Source organism: Muscardinus avellanarius, assembly GCF_963383645.1.
Source record: "Muscardinus avellanarius genome assembly, chromosome: 22".
Taxonomy (NCBI): Eukaryota; Metazoa; Chordata; class Mammalia; order Rodentia; family Gliridae; genus Muscardinus; species Muscardinus avellanarius.
Genome location: NC_137808.1, coordinates 14119811 through 14139805, shown reverse-complemented (window position 1 = coordinate 14139805; position 19995 = coordinate 14119811). Strand labels below are relative to the sequence as shown.

Sequence of the window (19995 nt, the reverse complement as noted above, 5' to 3'; positions counted from 1 at the left end):
TTTCTTTCTTTTCTTTCTTTCTTTCTTTCTTTCTTTCTTTCTGTTCTAGAGATTGAACACAGGGGCATTCTAATTCTGAGCTACACCCCTCAATCCAGTTTTTCTTTTCTTTCTTTCTTTTTTTTTTTTTTTTGGTGTGGAACCCAGAGGCTTTCTACCTCTGGGTTATACTCCCAGACCTATTTTATACTTTATTTGGAAACAGAGTCTCACTAAGTTGCTGAGAGCCTCATAAGTAGCTGAGGCTGGCTTTGAACCTGCACGATCCTCCTGTCTCAGCCTCCCAAGAGCTGGGATTACAAGCATGTGCTACCAGGCTCGGCTAATTTTATTTATTTATTTATTTTTGTGGAACTGGGGGTGGAACCCAGAGGCTTTCTACCTCTGGGCTATACTCCCAGACTTACTTTATACCTTTTTTGGGAACAGGGTCTAAGTTGCTGAGAGCCTCACTAAGTAGCTGAGGCTGACTTTGAACCTGCATGATCCTCCTGTCTCAGCCTCCCAAGCGTGGGGCATTACAAGCGTGCGCCACCAGGCCTGGCCAGTTTTAATTTTTTTAAACAATGTCTGGCTATGTTCCCGAGGCTGGCCTCCAGCCTGCACTGCTCCTGGTTTGGTTTTTCCAGGTACTGGGATTACAGGTTTGTACCACCACGCCCGGGCACTCTTTCCTAATGATGAAGATGGTTTTATCCTCATATATAGCCATTCTGGATAGGTGAAATTACACAAAAGGCACTAAACATCAAGTTCTTTTGTGTCACAGCTATTTCTTCTTCTAAATAACTATAATTCTATACATTCTATTTGTGCAGAAAGGAAATGACTAGAGAGACACAGTAGGTGAAGAGGATGAGGGATTATCCAGGAAATTGAGTCAATTTTATTCTTCCCTTTCCTGGCCTCAAGGATAACTGCCCGGCCGTGTCTCCCTACTTCGTCTCCGCGGACAGCGACGGGCCAGATGTGAGAGCGCCGTGTGTGTGGGGGGTGGTGGTGGTGCTGCTAGGGATTAATCCCAGGGGCATGCTACCTCTGAGCTCCACCCCAGCCCAATTGTATTTTCATTTTAAAACAGGGTCTCACTAAATTGCTGAGGCTGTATTCGAACCCACGATTCTCCTGTTCCAGCCTCCCGAGTACTAAGGTTACAGATGTGCGCCAAAATGCCTCTGCAGAGTTCTGCAAAGCACCAGCTGCCTTCTCCAGCAAGGAACTCCATCTCCAAATCTGAGCTGCCATTTACAGAGAGCCCGGCATGGACCGACGGGGCCCGCGCTGGCCCCAAATGTCCTACATTTGAACTCCTTGTACATACACCAAACACACATAGCACATGCTATTATAAAGTCATGGACGCCGGGCGTGGCGGGCACGCTGTCATCCCCGCGCCGGGGAGGCGGAGGCAGGAGGATCGCGCAGGTTCGAAGCCAGCCGCGCTGGCGTAAGAGACCCTGTTTCCAAATAAAAATATAAAATAGATCTGGGAGTGTAGCCCGGAGGCAGAAGGGCTTCCAGGAACCCCAGTACCACCAACCAACCAATCAATCAATCAATCAAGTCACGGACATAGCAGAAACCAACCAGAATGAGGAGCTGCTACTGCGTTGACAGAGAGAAACCCAGAGGAACAAAATCATGAACAGTGAGCCTTTGGAAGGAAGGAAAATGGTTTGAGTCCAAGAAAGAGGGTTTTTCTAAGAAATAGGGTCTCTACCACCCATTGCTGGCCTCGAACTTGCGATCCTCCCGTCTCAGCCTCCCAATTCCTGAGATGACAGGTGTACAGCACTGCGCCCAGCCAAGAAGCAGGTTTCTGAACGCAAAATCATGGTTTCTAGTCCCCGAGCTGGCTACCACTTCTCAATTTGTACGACATTATCTTGTCAACAAAGACAGCAGGTTCATGGATAAGTGACTTGGGCGATTCTCGCTCCTTTGGGGGGAATCAATACAGTGTTTTTAATTATAATAATTCATTTAACTTGGAGATCTAGGCGCCTGGATATCAGGAGCACAGCCCTGGGAAAACACAGATTAAAAAAAATCAGAGGAAGGAAATGACAGCCACGCACTTATTGTAATTAAGGTCCTGTGTGACAGCGAAAATAATGAAGCCATTCCCGTGCCACCGATAGGCTGGCGGGGAGAGGACCACAAATAAACGGAGACGCAGTAGCCAGGTGCCGGGGGAAACCGACCCGCTGCGTCTCTAAGCCCCAGGGCTGGCAAGTGAGGTAGAACTAGGTTTTCATCAGAAGCAGGCAAACTTCATTTTGCGTTTCCCGTGCACGGCCGCAGATCCCTCCACTAAAAAGGCAAACAGTGCTAGGCCCTGATTTTCATCTCCAGAGCAGGATCCTTGAAAAATGGTATCTCTGAGAAAGCCGGGGACTCTTGAAAGGCGTGTTCTCCCTGGCAGTTGGATGTATTTTCAGGGGAAGAAATCTCTGGCCACTAGGAGGCGCTATGCCAACTCTAATACAAAAATATTTACTAAGTTTTTCTTTCTTTCTTTTTTTTTGTGTGTGTGGTATTGAGATTGAACCCAGGGGTGTTTTACCTCTGAGCTATGCCCTCAGCCATTTTTATTTTTATTTTTATTTTTAAAACAGGGTCTCACTACATTGCTGATTCTCCTGTCTCAGCCTCCCAAGTACTGGGTCTATACTGTGTGCCATGATGCCTGGCGATCATACTTTTTTTTTTTTTAACATACTGAAACAGCAGGTTTTTCCCATTAAAGGGGATATTACAGGTATATGCCACTGAGCAAAGGTTCCTATTTTTATTTATTTATTTATTTATTTTTGTGGTGCCAAGGATTGAACCCAGGGACATTCTACCTCTGCGCTACATCCCCAGTACAGCCTGATTTTATTATTATTTTTATTTTGAAATAGGGTCTTATTAAGTTGCTGAGGCTGGCCTCAAACCTGTGGTCCTCCTGTCTCAGGCTCCCAAGTACTGGGATTACAGGCATGCACCACCGCACAACTGGTACTCAGTACATCATCAAACTCTATGAGTTCCCCGCTACACCAGGTGCATCAGAGGTAGGTGAGCTCAAATGCCCAGGGTCATAGAGGGAAGGTCAGCAAAGGCTGATACTCAAAACTTAAAATCTCCCCTTACTTCCTAATCAAACTTATAATATACTTTATATATTTTTTTCTTTCTTTTTTGACACTGAGGATTGAACCCAGGGGCCTTCTAATTCCAAGCTACAGTTATATCCCTTTTTACTTTTTATTTTGAAACAGGGCCTCACTAAGTTGCTGAAGCTGGCCTCAAGCCTGTGGTCCTCCTGTCTCAGCCTCCCACACTCGGATGACAGGTGTGCGCCACCACATCTGTCTTCATATGATTACTGAGCAGAGTTCTTCAGGGCTCTCTCACAACAGAAATACTATGGAAGAGCCGGGCGCGGTGGGCGCGCGTGTCACCCAGCCCCTGGGAGGACGAGACGGAGGATCGCGGTTCACGGACACCCTCGGCTTCCTAGTGAGCCCTCCGCAACTCAGTGAGACCCTGTTTTAAAATAAAGAATAGAAAATAGGGCGAGGGGTGTTGCTTAGAGGTAGAACGCCCCTGGGTTCCATCCCCCGTACTGAAAAAAAAAAAAAGAAAGAAAAGAAAAAGAAAAAGAAAGAAAAAAGAAAAAAAAATGCCATGGAAAATAAATACATTTCTATGATATCAGTTTTTTTGCAAGAAATAAAAAGTAGTAAAAGCTTCTCTGTGACTTGTTCGTATGGAATGGCGCTCATCCACTTACATACGCGGTGCCGCGTCTAAACCACTGTTTAGTAATTATCAGCCTGCGAGATGTATTTCCCATACCCCCAGAGAGAGGGCTTCAGGCACGCCCCATCCTGACAGGCTCTCCTTTCCTTCCCAACGCCTCTCCAATGGGATCTTTTTTTTTCTGGATTTCAAATCGATATCCTAACGGGGTGTCCAAAATGGAGTCCACGGTGGCCGCGTGCTGAAGGTCCGGCGCCTGAGTGATGCCTGGGCCGATGCCGGGGATGTAACTGGAGCTGTGCTCCTGGGAAGTGTTGGGGCGGGAGCCGGGCCGGCTCTGAGCGGACAAGGACTCACTCTGGACCATTTTATGACGCGCACCGCTCCGTGTGGAACCACGGCCGCACAGGAGCAGCTACGCAGGAGTGATGCGAGCCCAGACGGAAACTCCAACAAAGCACACAGCTGAACAAAACACCACACACACACACACACACACACACACACACACACACACACACACACACACACACACACCAGAGGAGGCAGAACAAACTGCGTGTTTCCTGTCTCAGGTTCACAGCGTGCCGGGAAGAAGAAAACAGGTTTGTTGGGAAGTGTGTTCACACTCCCTTCCGTGCCCAAACACGTCAACCTAATTTCTTCCTCTCTCTGTCAACAACCTTGCCTCCACCCTCACTTCCCACACTCGCAGTCAGCCGAGGATGCTGAGTTTGGGTCACGCGGGAGACGCGCACGGTCCCGTTTGAACCATCCTTACAAGAAGAGCCTTCCCGTTCGCCGGGTGCGGGGGCCACGCGTGTCATCCCAGCCTTCGGGAGGCTGAGAGCGGAGGATGGCGGTTCGCGGCCAGCCTCGGCTACTCAGTGAGGCCCTCCGCAGCTCAGTGGGCCCTGTGCTTTTCACGCATGCTTTTTGAAGAGATAAAAAAAGAAGTAGTCATAGAGGGCCGGGGGCCACGATGGACAATCGCCATTTCTTGCGAGGCAACAGATGCTACCTACCTTCTAGAACTCCTGAGACGATCGATGTCTCAAATTTCAGATGGCAATGAGATCAGAAGCCTCCTGGGCTTCGCGAAGCCCCAGGGGTTCCTGATGTAAGCGGGAGATGTTCTGGAGAGTCCAGAAAACAGCACCAGGAAGCCCAACCGAGAGGAGGAGACTCGGCAGTGAGCGCTCTGCAAGGACGCCATGCGAGTCCCAGGGGCTCCTCTGCCCCACGACACCAGGCACGGAAGCAGATGGCCTGTGACCCTAAGCTGAGTGCTTTTCCCGTTCTGGGAACCCCTCTCTTTGGGGGGCTTTTCTCTCCCGAGCAAGTCACGCTGGCTTTAAGGGGAAGCACTGTGGAATTAAAGGTGCTTGGGCCAGGCATTCCTGAGGAGCGGCCAGAAGACACAGCTGGACACAGAGGATGACCGAGGCCACGAGGGGTGGCCTCAACCTCGGCCACTCCCAAGTTGTATCCAGAAGGCAGAGGCCGGACCCTGGGGTCCCATCGCCCCAGGAATGAGCTGCCTCTATTTCCTTCCTTCCTTCCTTCCTTCCCTCCCTCCCTCCCTCCCTCCTTTTTTGGTGGTACTGGGGTTCCTGGAAGCCCTTCTACTTGCGAGCTACACTCCCAGACCTATTTTTTTCTATTTTATTTGGAGACAGGGTCTCTTAAGCCAGCGCGGCTGGCTCCGAACCTGCGCCATCCTCCTGTCTCCGCCTCCCGAGCGCGGGGATTATGAGCCTGCGCCGCCACGCCCGGCTACCTTTCCTTTTCTTTTTACAATAAACTCTACTCATTCTTCTGTTGTCTGCTAGTATTAGGGGAAGACGACCATTTCGGTTTTAGCATCCAGCGGGTTTATCACTCCACCAATGACGCGGAGCACCGCCGACTCACCGTAAAACGTCAGCTGTCCCCGTGCGACGTTTTTCCCCCTGGAATTTTCGGCCACGCATTCGTACACCCCGGCGTCCTCCTGCTGGAAGTTGGGGATTTCAAGAATCCCGTTGGACTTGTGTCTTCTGGCTTTCCTTGCGATGGGCTTGCCGTCGGCTCGCCGCCAGAGGATAGTTGGCACGGGGCTGGGAGTCAAGAGGAGGAAGACAGCTTAGGGAAAAGGGCAACTCTCACTTGAATCTCCGCAACAGTCCCCTTTTTGCTAGTTCTAAATATATACGCACATTGTAATGTTTCCCAAACTTCTTCCTATAGTGCCATGATGATTCTAACCACATCAATAATGCCACCTGCAGCATAATCACCATCATCATATTATTATTATTAATATTACTGGTACTTGAGATTGAACCTAAGGACATCCTACCTCTGAGATACACTGCCAGGACTCTTTATTTTATATTTAGAAACGAGTTCTACACCGGGCGTGGTGGGCACGCTTGTCATCCCCGCGCTTGGGAGGCGGAGACAGGAGGATCGCGCAGGTTCGAAGCCAGCCGCGCTGGCTTAAGAGACCCTGCTTCCAAATAAAAAAAAATTATATAAAATAGGTCTGGGAGTGTAGCCTGGAGGTAGAAGGGTTTCCAGAAACCCCAGTACCACCAAAAAGAAAGAAGAAAAAGAAAGAAAAGCAGATTTTTTAAATGCTTCTCACGTATTTCTCTAATGCATTTTTTCCTAAATCATAAATATTAAAATAAAACTGTTGATGCAATTTGTGAAAGAATTAAGATAGGTGCAAATTTCCACACATTCCTCCCTCTGAGATGAGGAGATGAGGGTGATTTCTACTTTTTTTTAGTACTGGAAATTGAAGCCAGGGGCATTGTACCTCTGAGCTGCACCCCCAGCACTATTTTATTTTTTATTTTGAAACAGGGTCTCACTGGGTTTCAGAGGGCCTCACTGAGTTGTTGAAGCTGGCCTCAAACCTGCGACCTCTCTCTCCGTCTCCCGAGGACTGGGATTACAGGCATGTGCCATCATGTCTGGGTTCTATTTTTATTGAAATGAAGATGGCTACAGCGTCTCTCGATTTGTTCCACCGAAATGAGGTCTATTTCCACTTGAACCCGGAGCTCCTTGACTACTCTCATAAACGCGGCAGGAGGGATGCCGTGTCCAGCTCCAGCCTCAGACGTTAAGAACCCGGCAGCTTCTGCTTTGGAACAGAAAACCGTGAGTATCCTGATATCTTCAGAGGCCGGGAAGGTCATCACAGGGGGCGGCCCTGTGAACAGTCTCAGCGAGCTGGCCTTCCAACATCCCCCGTCAGAGGACGGAAATCTGAACGAGACTCTCCTGACCTCTCTCCACCGGCTTCCTGTCACAGCAATGCCACCGAGGCCTCAAGCGGTAGACACTGCAGACATTGAAAGGTAGACAGATAGACACTGAAAGGGTCGCTCGACAGAACCCCGCCTGGGTTCCGGAGCCGTAAACTGTGAAATGTAATGGACGGTGGTCATTCCTTGTATGTTTGGTGGTAGTTAGTAACAGAAAATAATCGTTTCCCTTTTTTTTTTTTTTTTTTTGGTCATATTCAAGCTTAAACCCCTGAGCTCCAATCCTGGCTCTATTTTAGTTTTTATTATTTTGAAACAGGGTCTCACGACGTTGCTGAGGCTGGCCTGAAACCTGCAGTCCTCCTGTCTCAGCTTTCTGAGTGGGATTACAGTCTTTGGGAGGCTCTAGCAGTACCCAACCACCCCCAGGTCCTTTTGCTTTATTTTTTTTTTTTATTTGGAAACAGTCTCACTAAGTCTCACTGAGTTGCCGAGGCTGCCTTCAGATCGTCAATCCTCCTGTCTCTGCCTCCCAAGTACTGGGGTCACGGATGAGTACCACCATGCCTGTCTTGACGGAATTGTTGATAAGCAAAAAACTCTAGGGACAGCACACTCTAATTTTTAATATATTTTCTCAATTTATATCTTAACATATTTTTTCTCAATTTATATTTTAATATATTTTTCTCAATTATTTATATTTTCTCAATATATATATTTATATCAATATATATGTAATATTATATATTACATCCATATTATCCTATTTTGAGAAATACCCAAATAATAAATAAATACTAGCAGAAATACCAATCTCACAAAAAACAAACAAACTGGAAGACACGACTCATTGACCCAGAGGAATGGTTTACTCAAGTATCGTGCGCGGGGACCGCGTGGCTTGTCCTGCTTACTGTCATGGATAGGTTGAGGCTTTTAGTGATTTTAAGCTTCCCACTTGGAAGGTGGTTTGGGAAAAGTTTAATTAAAACAGCGAGATAAAGAAAGCAGCCATCTGCCGGTCTTTATGTAGTCTCAAAGCATCTATCATCTACCTGCCGTAACTGTCTTGAGGAGGGCATCATTGTGTGTGGGAAGCTAACCGCAGTTTGGAAGGCTGCAGATTCCTAGCACGGGATAGAATTATTTACTTCTTTAATTTTTTTTTTTTTTTTTTTTGGCCCAAAAACACTCCTAGAGAAGTAATTAAACTAAAGAGTTGCTAATCTTCTCTGGGAACCCTGAGACGGTATTTAAGAAATTAAAGCCATCAATTCGACTCTTATTTGTCTGAAAGAGAACTTAAGTTCATTAGACCCCGGCTCCTAATGCAGAAAGGGCGCTGTCAGAACCCCAGGCTGGAGGCCGGTGCACCTGCTGAGATCCACGCTCACTCCACACCCTGGAGAAGGTGCCTGGAGGGAGTCTTTCTGTTCTTAAGCCGGGAACAGGGATGTGACTCGGCGGCCCGCTGTGCCTACCCGGGCAGCCCTGTGTAGACCGCAGGGCCTCGGTTGGGGTCTTCATTTTAAGTCTGTGCCATTCACGTGGTGTCAAAGGGCTGTGACCCATCCCAGCTTCTGGTGGGTGGACGACAGACATTTTGCTTTCTTTCTGCAGACAGTTTTGCAAACTATCACCTTACAGACCTCCAAAAAACACACCTAGACTATTTGGTTATTTGCTTTATCTTTTCTCCAACTGCTGATCTATCCGTCTGTCTCCCTCCCCCCCACTCTCTCTGCCTTTCTTTCTTTCTTTCTTTCTTTCTTTCTTTCTTTCTTTCTTTCTTTCGCTAGGGATTAAAGCCAGGGGCATTCTACCTTTGACCTACACCCCCAATCCATTTTATTTATTAATTCTTATTCAGAAACAGGATCCTGCTAAGTCATTGAGAGCCTCGCTCTGTTGTTGAGGCTGGCCTCAAACCTGCGATCCTCCCGTCTCAAGCCTCCCAAGCATTAGGATTACAGGCGAGGGCCGCCACATCTGGTCCGTTTCATTTTCCTTATGTCCTCTGGCAGAACTGCGTGAAAAAGGTTCCCACATCGGCTCTTCTAAGGGTGAGCCAGACTAAATAATAAAGCTGGGTGACTCCAGAATAGAGACCCTCTTGAAGAATATAAACTGTCATCTCTCTCTAGCCAGCGCAGAGGGAATTAAAAGCAGGGAAAGGAGCCTGGCAAGGTCCCAAGAAACCCAACCAGAGTCTTGAGGCGCCCTTCGTGATCTGGGGTCAGAGCAAACGGCGAGACCGTCCCAAAGGGCTGGCTTGCTTGGCCCTCAAACCAAGGCCACTGTTTTCCTGTCTGTGTGCAGGACGGCCAAGAGAAAGGTCGGGCTTGCTCTGCAGGCCCCTAGCAGACCTCAAGGACGGGCACCTGGCCGCGCCGGAGCGAGGAGGGAGACAGAACTTACTTTCCTAGAGCGAAGCACTCCAGTCTCACCGTGGCTCCTTTAGCTGTTGGGACGGTTTCTGGGAACTGCACCTCTATTTTGGGCTCATATTCACCCATCACCCCTGTGAAGAAGAGAGAGGGGGGGGAGGGAGGGAGAGAAAGCCAAGTGTCAACAACTCTTCTAAAATATATATATTTTCTAGGCCGGGCGTGGTGGCGCACGCTTGTAATCCCCGCGCTTGGGAGGCAGAGACAGGAGGATCGCGCAGGTTCGAAGCCAGCCACGCGCGCTGGCTTAGGAGACCCTGTTTCCAAATAAAAATGTAAAAATAGGTCTGGGAGTGTAGCCCAGAGGTAGAAGGGCTTCCAGGAACCCCAGGACCACCAAAAAAAAAAAATATATATATATATATATTTTTTTTCTAAATCTGGGCATACACCTGTCATCCCAGCACCTAGGAGGCTGAGACAGGAGGATCACAGGTTTGAGGACAGCCTCAGCATCACAGAAAGACTCTCTGCAACCCAGCGAGGCCTACTTTCAACATAAAAAAAAATAAAATAGGGCCGGGGGCGTAGCTGGGAGGTAGAATGGCCCTGGGTTCCATCCGCAGCACCACACAAAATGTTTGTTTTATTTTTCTGAAAACGGTGGACACTCTTCTACATTATTACACGAGAGATGAATTCCTTTATTTCAAGCAGGTCCTGCCTCTAACAGCCACAAAATGGCGGCTTTCCTTCCAGTTACTGCTAGAGAGAAATTTGTATCAGGGCGCTGCACCATCTGCCTCGGAGCCAGTTCTCTATGCATGTGACTTTGCTGCTCGAAAAGACTTTTTTAAGGTCCTCATGGATGGGGGGAATAGAAGAAGCGTGATAAAGTGTTAGTCACCAGAAAAATAATGATCTTTTGGGGAACATATGGCAAAAAAAATAAAAGTAGTTTTAAATTACTTGCATGCATTTATAATGTCCATGTAAAAATGTGATTTTTTTCTGAGTCATTATGTGGCGATAATTCTCCTCTCTCTCTCTCTCTCTCTCTCTCTCTCTCTCTCTCTCTCTCTCTCTTTCTCTTTCTCTCTCACTTTTGTGATACAAGGGGCATTCTATCTCTAAGCTACACTCTCAACCCTATTTCATTTTCATTTGGAAAAAGAGTCTCACTAAATTGCTGAGGCTGGCCTGGAACCTGTGATCTTCCTGTCTCAACAACCTCAGGTACTAGGATGACAGATATGGCCACCATGCCTGGCTCATTAAAAATAAGATTGTATATTGATATAAGGACCAGAAAAGAGTTAGTGATGTGTGGCCACAATTTTTATATCCACTTCCAAAAATAATCTGAATAGGTTTTTAATCAGCACATATAAAGTAACCTTAATCAAAGGCCTGTGTTTCCCCTGGCATGGTGGGGCATGCCTATAATCCTAGCACTTGAGAGGCTGAGACAGGAGGATTGCAAGTTTGAGGCCAGTCTCAGGCAGTAGTGAGCCTCTTATCAACCTAGTGAGATCCTGTTTCAAAATAAAAATAAATTAGGAAGGGCTGGGGTTGTAGCTTGAGTGTAGTGTGTGTGTGTGTGTGTGTGTGTGTGTGTGTGTGTGTATGCGTACACACGCACGTGCCTGTACACACACACACACACACACACACACACACACACACACACACACTCAGAGCTTGTGTTTTATTTATTTTGAGCCAGTAAAAAAATAAGGAGGATCTTTAAGTTATACTGCTCTGACTTTTCCTACACCGTTGGACAAAAATGACTGTTTAATTAGAGTCTAACTACATTCATGCTTTATAACTACTTAATATTTCCCGTAAATACATTTTTTGGTATTGGAAGTTGGACCTAAGGGCATTCTGTCTCTGAATTATATCACCAGACATATTTTATTTATTTATTTATTTATTTATTTATTTATTTTAAGGACATTCTATCTCTGAATTATATCACCAGCCATATTTTTATTTATTTATTTATTTATTTATTTATTTATTTATTTATTTAATTTGGTGGTACTGGGGTTCCTGGAAACCCTTCTAACACTGGGCTAAACTCCCAGACCTACCTACTTTTTAATATTTTAATTTTTTTTTTTTAATTTGGAAACAGGTCTCTTAAGCCAGTGTGTCTGGCTTCAAACCTGCGCGATCCTCTTGTCTCTGCCTCCCAAGTGCGGGGATTACAATCGTGCGCCACCACGCCCGACATATTTAATTTTCTTACTTTGAAATAGGGTCTCACTAGGTTGATGAGAGTCTCACTAAGTTGCTGAGGCTGGCCTTGAACCTGCGATCCTTCTGTTTTAGCCTTCCAAATAGTGGGATTACAGGTGTGCACCACCATGCCGGGCTCACAAATACCTTCTTGACCCTCTCTATCACCACCTGTGGTTGTTGTGAGAATTTGTTCCCATTCAAGTTTTAGTTATTTCCCATGATTTGATTCCACTGCACCGATGTAACGTGTGGAATCATCTAGCTTCCTGTGCAGTGATGGGACACCGTGCTTCCTTCCCCCTTTACACTGGAGCTAACAGAGGGAGAAGGGTTCCGAAAACAAGGTTAGAGAGAAGGCATAGATGGTGTTATAGTTAGATATGAAGTGTCCCCTAAAGGGCTCAGTTTTAGTATTTGGAGCTGATGTAATTGAACCTTGAGGGTTGTATTCCAAGCACTGGGTAAATTCACTGGAATGGACTTACTCGGGTGGTACACGGGCAGGCAGGGTGTGGGGTGAGGAGGTGGTCCCTAGGGGAGCAGCCTTGGGGATAAAAGAAATGGTTCCTCCTACCTTGCTTGCTTTCTTTCTCTCTCTCTCTCTCTTTCTCCTCTCTTTCTCTCTCTCTCTATCCTCTCTCTCCTCTCTGGCTTTTGCTACTGACCCCCAAGATGTGAGGAGCGCAGCCCATGTTCCCTCCCTATCTCCCCCTCCTGTCGCCATTCCCTGAGATTCGTGGTCCCCAGCCTCACAAGAACTGAACCTGAAACCATAAGAAATCAATTCATTTTTCCTCTAGGTTTCACGGTCAGTCTTTTAGATTCTAGCTGCAAGGATGCTGGCAGACCAGATGGGAACAGGTGCCAAGAACATAGAGAAGAGACCTCACTCCCCTCGCGGACCGTTCTCATCTGCAGGGCCTGAGCCCGAGGACCATCTAAAGGATCCTTTCCATCGTTTTAGGGAAAAGTGAGCACCAAGTGTTTGATGGGTGTCATGGGTGTTTGAGCTTTGCCATGAAGAGCGTCACCAACAGTACAAATGTGAACCTGGATTTGTTTGCTTTGTTTCCCAGGGTGATGGGAGGATTGAATTTGGAGGAAACTGGAGATGTTCTCACTCCATGTTCTCAGTCACGCTTCAAAAGAGGAGGTACCCAGCCAGCAGCCTCCCAAAACAGCGTGTTACCCTAGAGAGCGTAAAAGCACAATTCAAAACTATCCCTCCTTTGCCTTTATTTTATAATGAGGATTGAATCCAGGGGCATTCTACCTGTCCTATATCCCCAGGCCTATTTTTTAATTTTTGTTTTGAAACGGGGTCTTCCTAGGCTGCGGAGAGTTCTTGCTCTTCCTCAGGCTGGCCTCACACCTGCCATCCTCCTGCCTCAGGCTCTCAGGTACTGACATTACAGGTGTGCATCACCGTGCTTGGCTTATCCTCCTCCTCCTCCTCCTCCTCCTCCTCCTCCTCCTCCTCCTCCTCCTCCTCCTCCTTCTTCTACAAGCAAAGCTATTAACTAAAAAAGACTTTTTGAAGTATGTCTTTAGCCCCATAGTAAACTAGTGCTTGAAGCGGAAATTCAACTTAGGCTCTGACTCCTCCTCTTAATTTTCTATTACGGTCTTTCCCCACTGTGATGAACACCACTATCAAACTAAACTAAAGTACACTAACTATATCCAGGCTTTACACATTCACATACAAAAATCAGTCTCCATTTTTTGGGGCAACCTTTGCCTTGTGAATTCAGTCATATTCTCATTCATATTCAATCTGTCTCTCTCTCTCTCTCTCTCTCTCTCTCTCTCTGTATTAGGGATTTAACTCGGGGCATTCCACCTCTGAGCTACACACCTAGGCCCTCTTTACTTTTTGTTTTATTTTATTTATTTATTTATTTATTTATTTATTTATTTATTTTTTGGTGGTACTGGGGTTCCTGGAAGCCCTTCTACCTTGGGGCTACACTCCCAGACCTATTTTTACATTTTTATTTGGAAACTGGGTCTCCTAAGCCAGCGCGCGCGGCTGGCTTCGAACCTGCGCGATCCTCCTGTCTCCGCCTCCCAAGCGCGGGGATTACAAGCGTGCGCCGCCGCACCCGGCATACTTTTTGTTTTAAAACAGGGCCTCACTAAGTTGCTGAGGCTGGACACCAACCTGCTATCCCGTCTCAGCCTCCCAAGTGCTGGGATTCCAGGCGCACGCCACCACGCGGGCTCTTCTGAGTTCTCTTGCACCTAAGTTCGTTTCTCTTTCTTACAACATTTGCACCAAGCTGGTCTGGTACTGATGCCGCGCCTGCTAATGACAGCATCACACGCAGCCGCTGAGCCCAAGAACACGCGGCCGTGCAGGCGAATCATCCTCGTGCCATAAATATCTGCAGCGTGACTCTGAGCGCGGTGAGCAAGTTAACACCTCTTAGTGCGGTGTATCTGGTCGTCCACTCTGAGAGCAGTGTTAATTAAAAACAAATCACGATGCACCTTTGGAGGAAATCGAGCGGGCCATCTCTCCCACACAACCTTGTGAGGAACTAGAACGTCACTGGCGACACAGCCTCAGGGACCCAGGCCCCAACTGCTGCCCCCTACCCTGAAATCCTACCTATTATCTGGTGTGGTGGTGCACATCTGTAATCCCAGGACTTGGGAGGCTGAGACAGGAGGATCGTGGTTTCGAGGCCAGCATCAGCAATTTAGAGAGGCCCTCAGCAACTTGGTGAGACCCTGTTTCTAAATCAAAAATGTAAAAGCGCTGGGGGTGTAGCTCAGAGGTAGAGTCGCCCCCGATTACAATCCCAGAACTATGAAAGTCCTGTTTACGAAGCTCCCAGCCTGGGCGTCTACGCCCTCGGCACCCTGTACCTAGCACTGCCTCCGCTCCTGGGTTCGCCATATACTTCAACTCCCAGTGCTCTGGAGATTGCCAGAAAGGATCAAAAGTTTTGCCTCATTTCTCGGTTTTCATAATGTTTTTTAAAAACATTTTTTGGAAGATATAATTTACATACTCCAAATTCACCCACTTTAGGCGTACAATATGATCATTCTTAGAAAGTTTGTCGAGCTGTCACCCCCGTGAGATCCCCTAAGCCCATTGACAGTGACTCCCGGTGGTAGCTCCAGCCCCGGGCAACCTCTGCTCTGCCAGCTGCCTTTCTGCATCTGCCGCTTCTAGAAACTTCAGATAAATGAATCTGATGAGAAGGGGCGGTCCTGTGTGGCTTCTTTTGATTTCGGTTTCATCCATATTGTAGCAGGCATCAGTACCCTTCCTATTTCCTGAAAAATGGGATTCTACTGTGTGGATGCACGGCACTTCCTTCATCTCTTTTCTGGATGTATTAGTTTCTGAGTGATGCTATAACAAAGAGTCCCAAACAGAGTGCCTTGAAGATAAAGAAAGGCATTGCTTCAAGGCTGTAGAGGTTGGAAGTTATAAATGACAGTACTGATAGGGGCCATGCTCCAGGACTCTGATGCCAAGCATCCTTGCCTCTTCAGAGGACCCGGTGGCAGCTGTCAATCAATAGAATTCTTTGGCTCGTGGCTTTGTTATTTGGATCTCTCCGCTATCACATGACCTTTCTGTGTGTGTGCCTTCCTAAAGACGTCAGTTACACTGAAAGACGGGCCGATTCTGCTTCACTACGGCCTCAGTTCAACCAATTACATCCAAGAGGACCCTACTTCCAAACCAGGCCACGTGCTGAGGTGCTGCGGGTTAGAACTTCAACATACTTTTAGAGGCGACACAATTCAACCTATATCACTGCTCAGTGCACATTTTTTTTTTTTTTGGTTGTTTCTACTTTTAACCATTACCAATAAGGCTTCAATGAATAGCAACATCTAAGTATTTTGTTTTTTCTTTTTTGGTACTGAGGATTAAACCCAGGGACATTCTATCTCTGAGCTATTCCCCCAGCCCTAATTTATTTTTTACTTGGAAACGGGGTCTCACTAACTTATAGAGGGTCTCGCTACGTAGTTGAGGCTGGCCGTGACCCTGCACTCCTCCTGTCTCAGCTTTTAAGTACTGGGATGCCGGGCCGCACCACCACACCCGGCTCATGAAAGTGTCTGTGTGGCTACGATTTCATGTGTGCGCTCTCTGTGACTTTCACACGGATGGCACCACTTGGAAGCATCTTCTGCTCCCTCTCTGGAAGATGCCCTACTCTGTTTCCATCACAGTCTTGGCTCTAGAGCCCGATCACTGTGTTCATGTTCTTAGCATCTGTCTTCTATTGAGATCAGAAACCAGATAACATCCAGACGCATCCTTTTGTTACTTGTGTTCCTCTCTTCTACTGTGGTCCCCTCCCTTGATGGGCACCCGATAAATAACTACGAACATAAAAATTTTATACATTTCAGGGCACCTCTCAAGCAGCATTACCATATTCTATCAGCTTATGTTATTTATACACATGGCTTCTTGCTGGTGGTACTTTTTACCTCCTTGGGGAATGCAAATCATTTTGAGTTTTTAAAAAAATTTCAGTATACTTCACAAATACTTACAAAAAGTGCTAGAAATATCTATCTACCTACCTACTTACCGACTGACAGACCTATTTATCTACCTATAGATATCTATCATCTATCGATAGATTGAACTATCTAAGTACCTACTGACCTGTTATCTATCTGTAGAATTACCCACCTACCTACATACTGACCTATTTATTTTTCTATACATATCTATCATCAATCTTTAGTTCTATCTATCATCCATCTATCATCCATCTATCTATCATCCATTTATCTATCTATCTCTAGCTCTATCATCTGTCATCTGTCCTGTGTATATAAAAGTATAGGAAGGAAAAGATATAGGAAGAGTCCTTTATACTAAGACATAATAGCTATTAAGTATTTGTTCCCATAATCATCTATTAAGTATCACTGTCATTTCTAGTGGAAGTTCACTTCCTTAAATTCATTTTTTACATCCAGGTGTGCGGGCGAAAGCCTGTAATCCCAGTACTTGGGAAGCAGAGACAGGAGGATCACAGGTTCGAAGCCAGGCTCAGTAACTTAGCGAGCCCCTCAGCCACTTAGCAAAACTGTGTTTGAAAGTGAAAAATAAAACAGGGCTGTGGTAGAATGTCTCTGGATTCCACCTCTAGTATAAAAAATCATTTACTAAAATACACAGTAGAGGTTGTTCATCTGGTCACATGGAGTAACTTCTTGGTTGATAAACTGATCTAATGTGGGCAAGAAAACCATCCAGAATTAAAAATAAAGAAATTGATCTGTATTTATGGCCATCATTATGATATATAAACATGGATCTGAGATGAGACGGGCGGCTTTTATTGCTCTTCAAAGAATTTTCTCCGTATATAATGAGTGTCCTACTTTTAAAGTCATAATAATGACAAAAGCAATTTTCCTCAACTGTACTATAAATAATGTCTTTGGAACACCTGTGAACTGTTCCATTTAATTTGGTTACATCTGGCACAAGCTACATTTTAATTTGACTATTTCTTTCTTTTTTAAGCGAATTTGGCTTTTCTGCACTAAATTTAAAAGTTGTTGCCTTTGTATGTTTTTGAGAAACGGAAGACCCTTACAACAGGAGCGTGTACGTGTGTGTTATGTACTTTCACGTATGCATGCACGCCTGTGTGTGTGTGCACGTGTGTGTCTGTTACTTAGGGCTGAACTTCAGATCTACAAGTGGGCTTGGCCTGCAGTCTTTCTGGTTTCTATTTTATTTCTTTGGTACTGGAGATGGAATGTGAGGCATTCTACTCCTGAGCTATACTCCCAAACCCTTTTTATTTAGAAATAAGGTCTTAGTAAGTTACTGAGGGTCGTCACGCTAAGCTACCGAGGATAGCCTTGAACCAGCGATCCTCCTGTCTCATCCTCCTGAGTTATTGAGATGACAGGTATGTGCTTCCATACCCAGCCAGAAATGCTTTTTTTTCCCCTTTGTGGTACTGGGGATTGAGCTCAGGGCTAAGACTGTACCTTTGAGCTACACCCCCAGCACTATTTTATTCCTTTGTTTTGAAACGAGGACTCATCAATTCATCGAGGACCTCAATAAATGTCTGAGGCTGGCCTCCAACCTGTGATCCTACTGTCTCAGCCTCCCAAGTACCAGGACTGTAAGTGTAGTAGGCATACCATGCCTGGCTTCGGAGTGCATTTATAAAATCATTCCTCTGACCACTTGTAAACTTTTTTTTTTCGGGTCTGGGGATGGAACCCAGGGCCATTTGACCTCTGAGCTACATTCCCTGCCCTATTTTTCCTATTTTTTTATTTTTATTTTTTGGTGGTACTGGGGTTCCTGGAAGCCCTTCTCCCTCCGGGCTACACTCCCAGACCTATTTTATACTTTTTTATTTGGAAACAGGGTCTCTTAAACCAGCGCGCCTGGCTTCGAACCTGCGGGATCCTCCTGTCTCCGCCTCCCAAGCGCGGGGATGACGAGCATGCGCCACCATGCCCGGCTCACTTGAACACTTTTGAACTTAATTGTCTAAAAGTAATTTGGTGATTTACAGACTGATTAGGCTATCAGAGCAAAGTCTTGGTAGAAATGTGCCAAAATTCCTTTTCCATTTTCCGAGGGTTTTTAAAAGGTGAGAAGACACAAAACTTTAGCCATGTCTACACAGCCACGATAGAGCAGACGTAAGGCGCACTCAATACACTCCAGCTCAAGCCAGAAACAGAATCTCAGCCATATGTGTTTCCTGCTGCAAAAATTATATGATTTGCCTCCAAAGACAACACTTGCTTTATGTTCTAAACACCCTGGCCTGGTGTAGAGGCGCACCCTGGAATCCCAGTAGTTGAAAGGCTGAGTCAGGAGGCCTGCAGGACAGCTTCGGCCACTTAGACCCCAGCAGCTGAGTAAGACCCTGTTTCAAAATAAAAATAAAATAGAACCGGGGGAGTGTAGCTCAGAGCAGAACACCCCTGGGTTACATCGCCAGCACCATAAAATAAATAAATAAATAATCAATAGACACCCATATCTGTAATTTTACACCTAAAGTTTAAGATGTCTTAATTCAGTAAAATGCAACGTCAGTGTCTTCTACTCTGTGGAGCAGGAGAGCCAGTGTAACAATAGAGAAAACCGGGACACTTGGAATATTCCATTCGAGGGCGTCTCAGAAGGCGCAGGCCCAGCGCTTCATCGCCCAGTGAAACGCAACACACATTCATTTACCGCTGACCACAGGTCTGCGCTGCGCCCCCAGGGCCGCGCTGTGGATGCCGCAGACCTGATCCTCGCGCTCATGACTTTTATAGGCCCCTTTTTTTGGTGCATTGAATACTAATGTGGCATACAAGGGCGATGATTGTTTCCTGAACACCTAAAAGAGCTGATTTCACAAGGGAATCCACGTGATTTTTTCTTTCCCTGCCCCTCCCCGTTCCTCCCTCCTCCCTCCCTCCCTCTCCCTCTCCTCCTCCTCCTCTTCTCCTCCTCCTTCTCCTCCTTCTCCTTCTTCTCCCTCTTTTTTCTTCTCCTCCTCCTTCTCCTTCATCTTAGTCTTCTTTTTCTTTCTTCTTCTTTTGATTATACTCAAGGGCATTCTCCTCCGAGCTACACCCCAGCCCTATCTAATTTTTTAAAAATTTAAAACAGTTCTGCTGTGTTGCCGAGAGTGTCACTACCTGCCGAGGTTGTCATTAGATCCGCAATCCTCCTGTCTCAGCCTCCCAAGTACGAGGACCGCAGGAGTGCACCATCCCACTCGGGTTTCTTTCTTTGTTGGTACTGAGAATTTAAACTCAGGGCATTATAACTCTGAGACATACGCCCCGGCCCTATTTTATTTTTATTTGGAAACAGTCTCACGAAGTCCTGGAGAGCCTCACTGAGCGGCTGAAGCTGTCTGGGAAGCTGCGATCCTCACGTCTCAGCCTCCCGAGTCCTGGAGTACCGGGATTACAGGCGCGCACCTCCAGGCCGGCCCTCGTTTTCTTCCTCAAGTGAGGGGTTCTCCAATGTAAATCTCCTGGAGGGTCTGAGTGCCTGATTAAGGGGACTGGAGATCTCGCGAGCACCCTTGGAGAACCACCTTGCTAACTGTGATCCACCGTCAGAGCGCGCCAGCCACCAGGTTCCAAGAAAGGTGTCCTCAGGGTGGTCACCGGGGCGGCTCCAGGGATGGCGTCCCAGCGGGGACGTGCGTACCGCAGCCTGGACCCTGTCGATGCAGCAACCACTGTCCTGCTTCCGAAACCCAAGCAATTACGACAGCGGATGCCGGTGCCCGTAAGAAGAGAGAACTTAACAGAATAACTGGTCATTTGCGGAGTCTGAGGAGAATCGGCCAGGCGCCGGTCGT

The 19995-nt window shown here is 46.6% G+C and overlaps 1 protein-coding gene across 4 annotated transcripts in view; it reads right to left on the bottom strand.

Annotated features, from left to right (window-relative positions):
- The window catches only part of CNTN4 (contactin 4), a gene marked incomplete at both ends in the record, with an annotated part of 366244 nt that overhangs the window by 116422 nt on the left and 229827 nt on the right, over positions 1-19995 (bottom strand). For all 4 annotated transcript variants that reach the window (XM_080718174.1, XM_080718176.1, XM_080718175.1 and 1 more), the window contains 2 exons: positions 5665-5849; positions 9432-9534. In XM_080718174.1, the coding sequence (XP_080574300.1) occupies positions 5665-5849; positions 9432-9534 (288 nt within the window). The remainder of the gene's footprint in view (positions 1-5664; positions 5850-9431; positions 9535-19995) is intronic.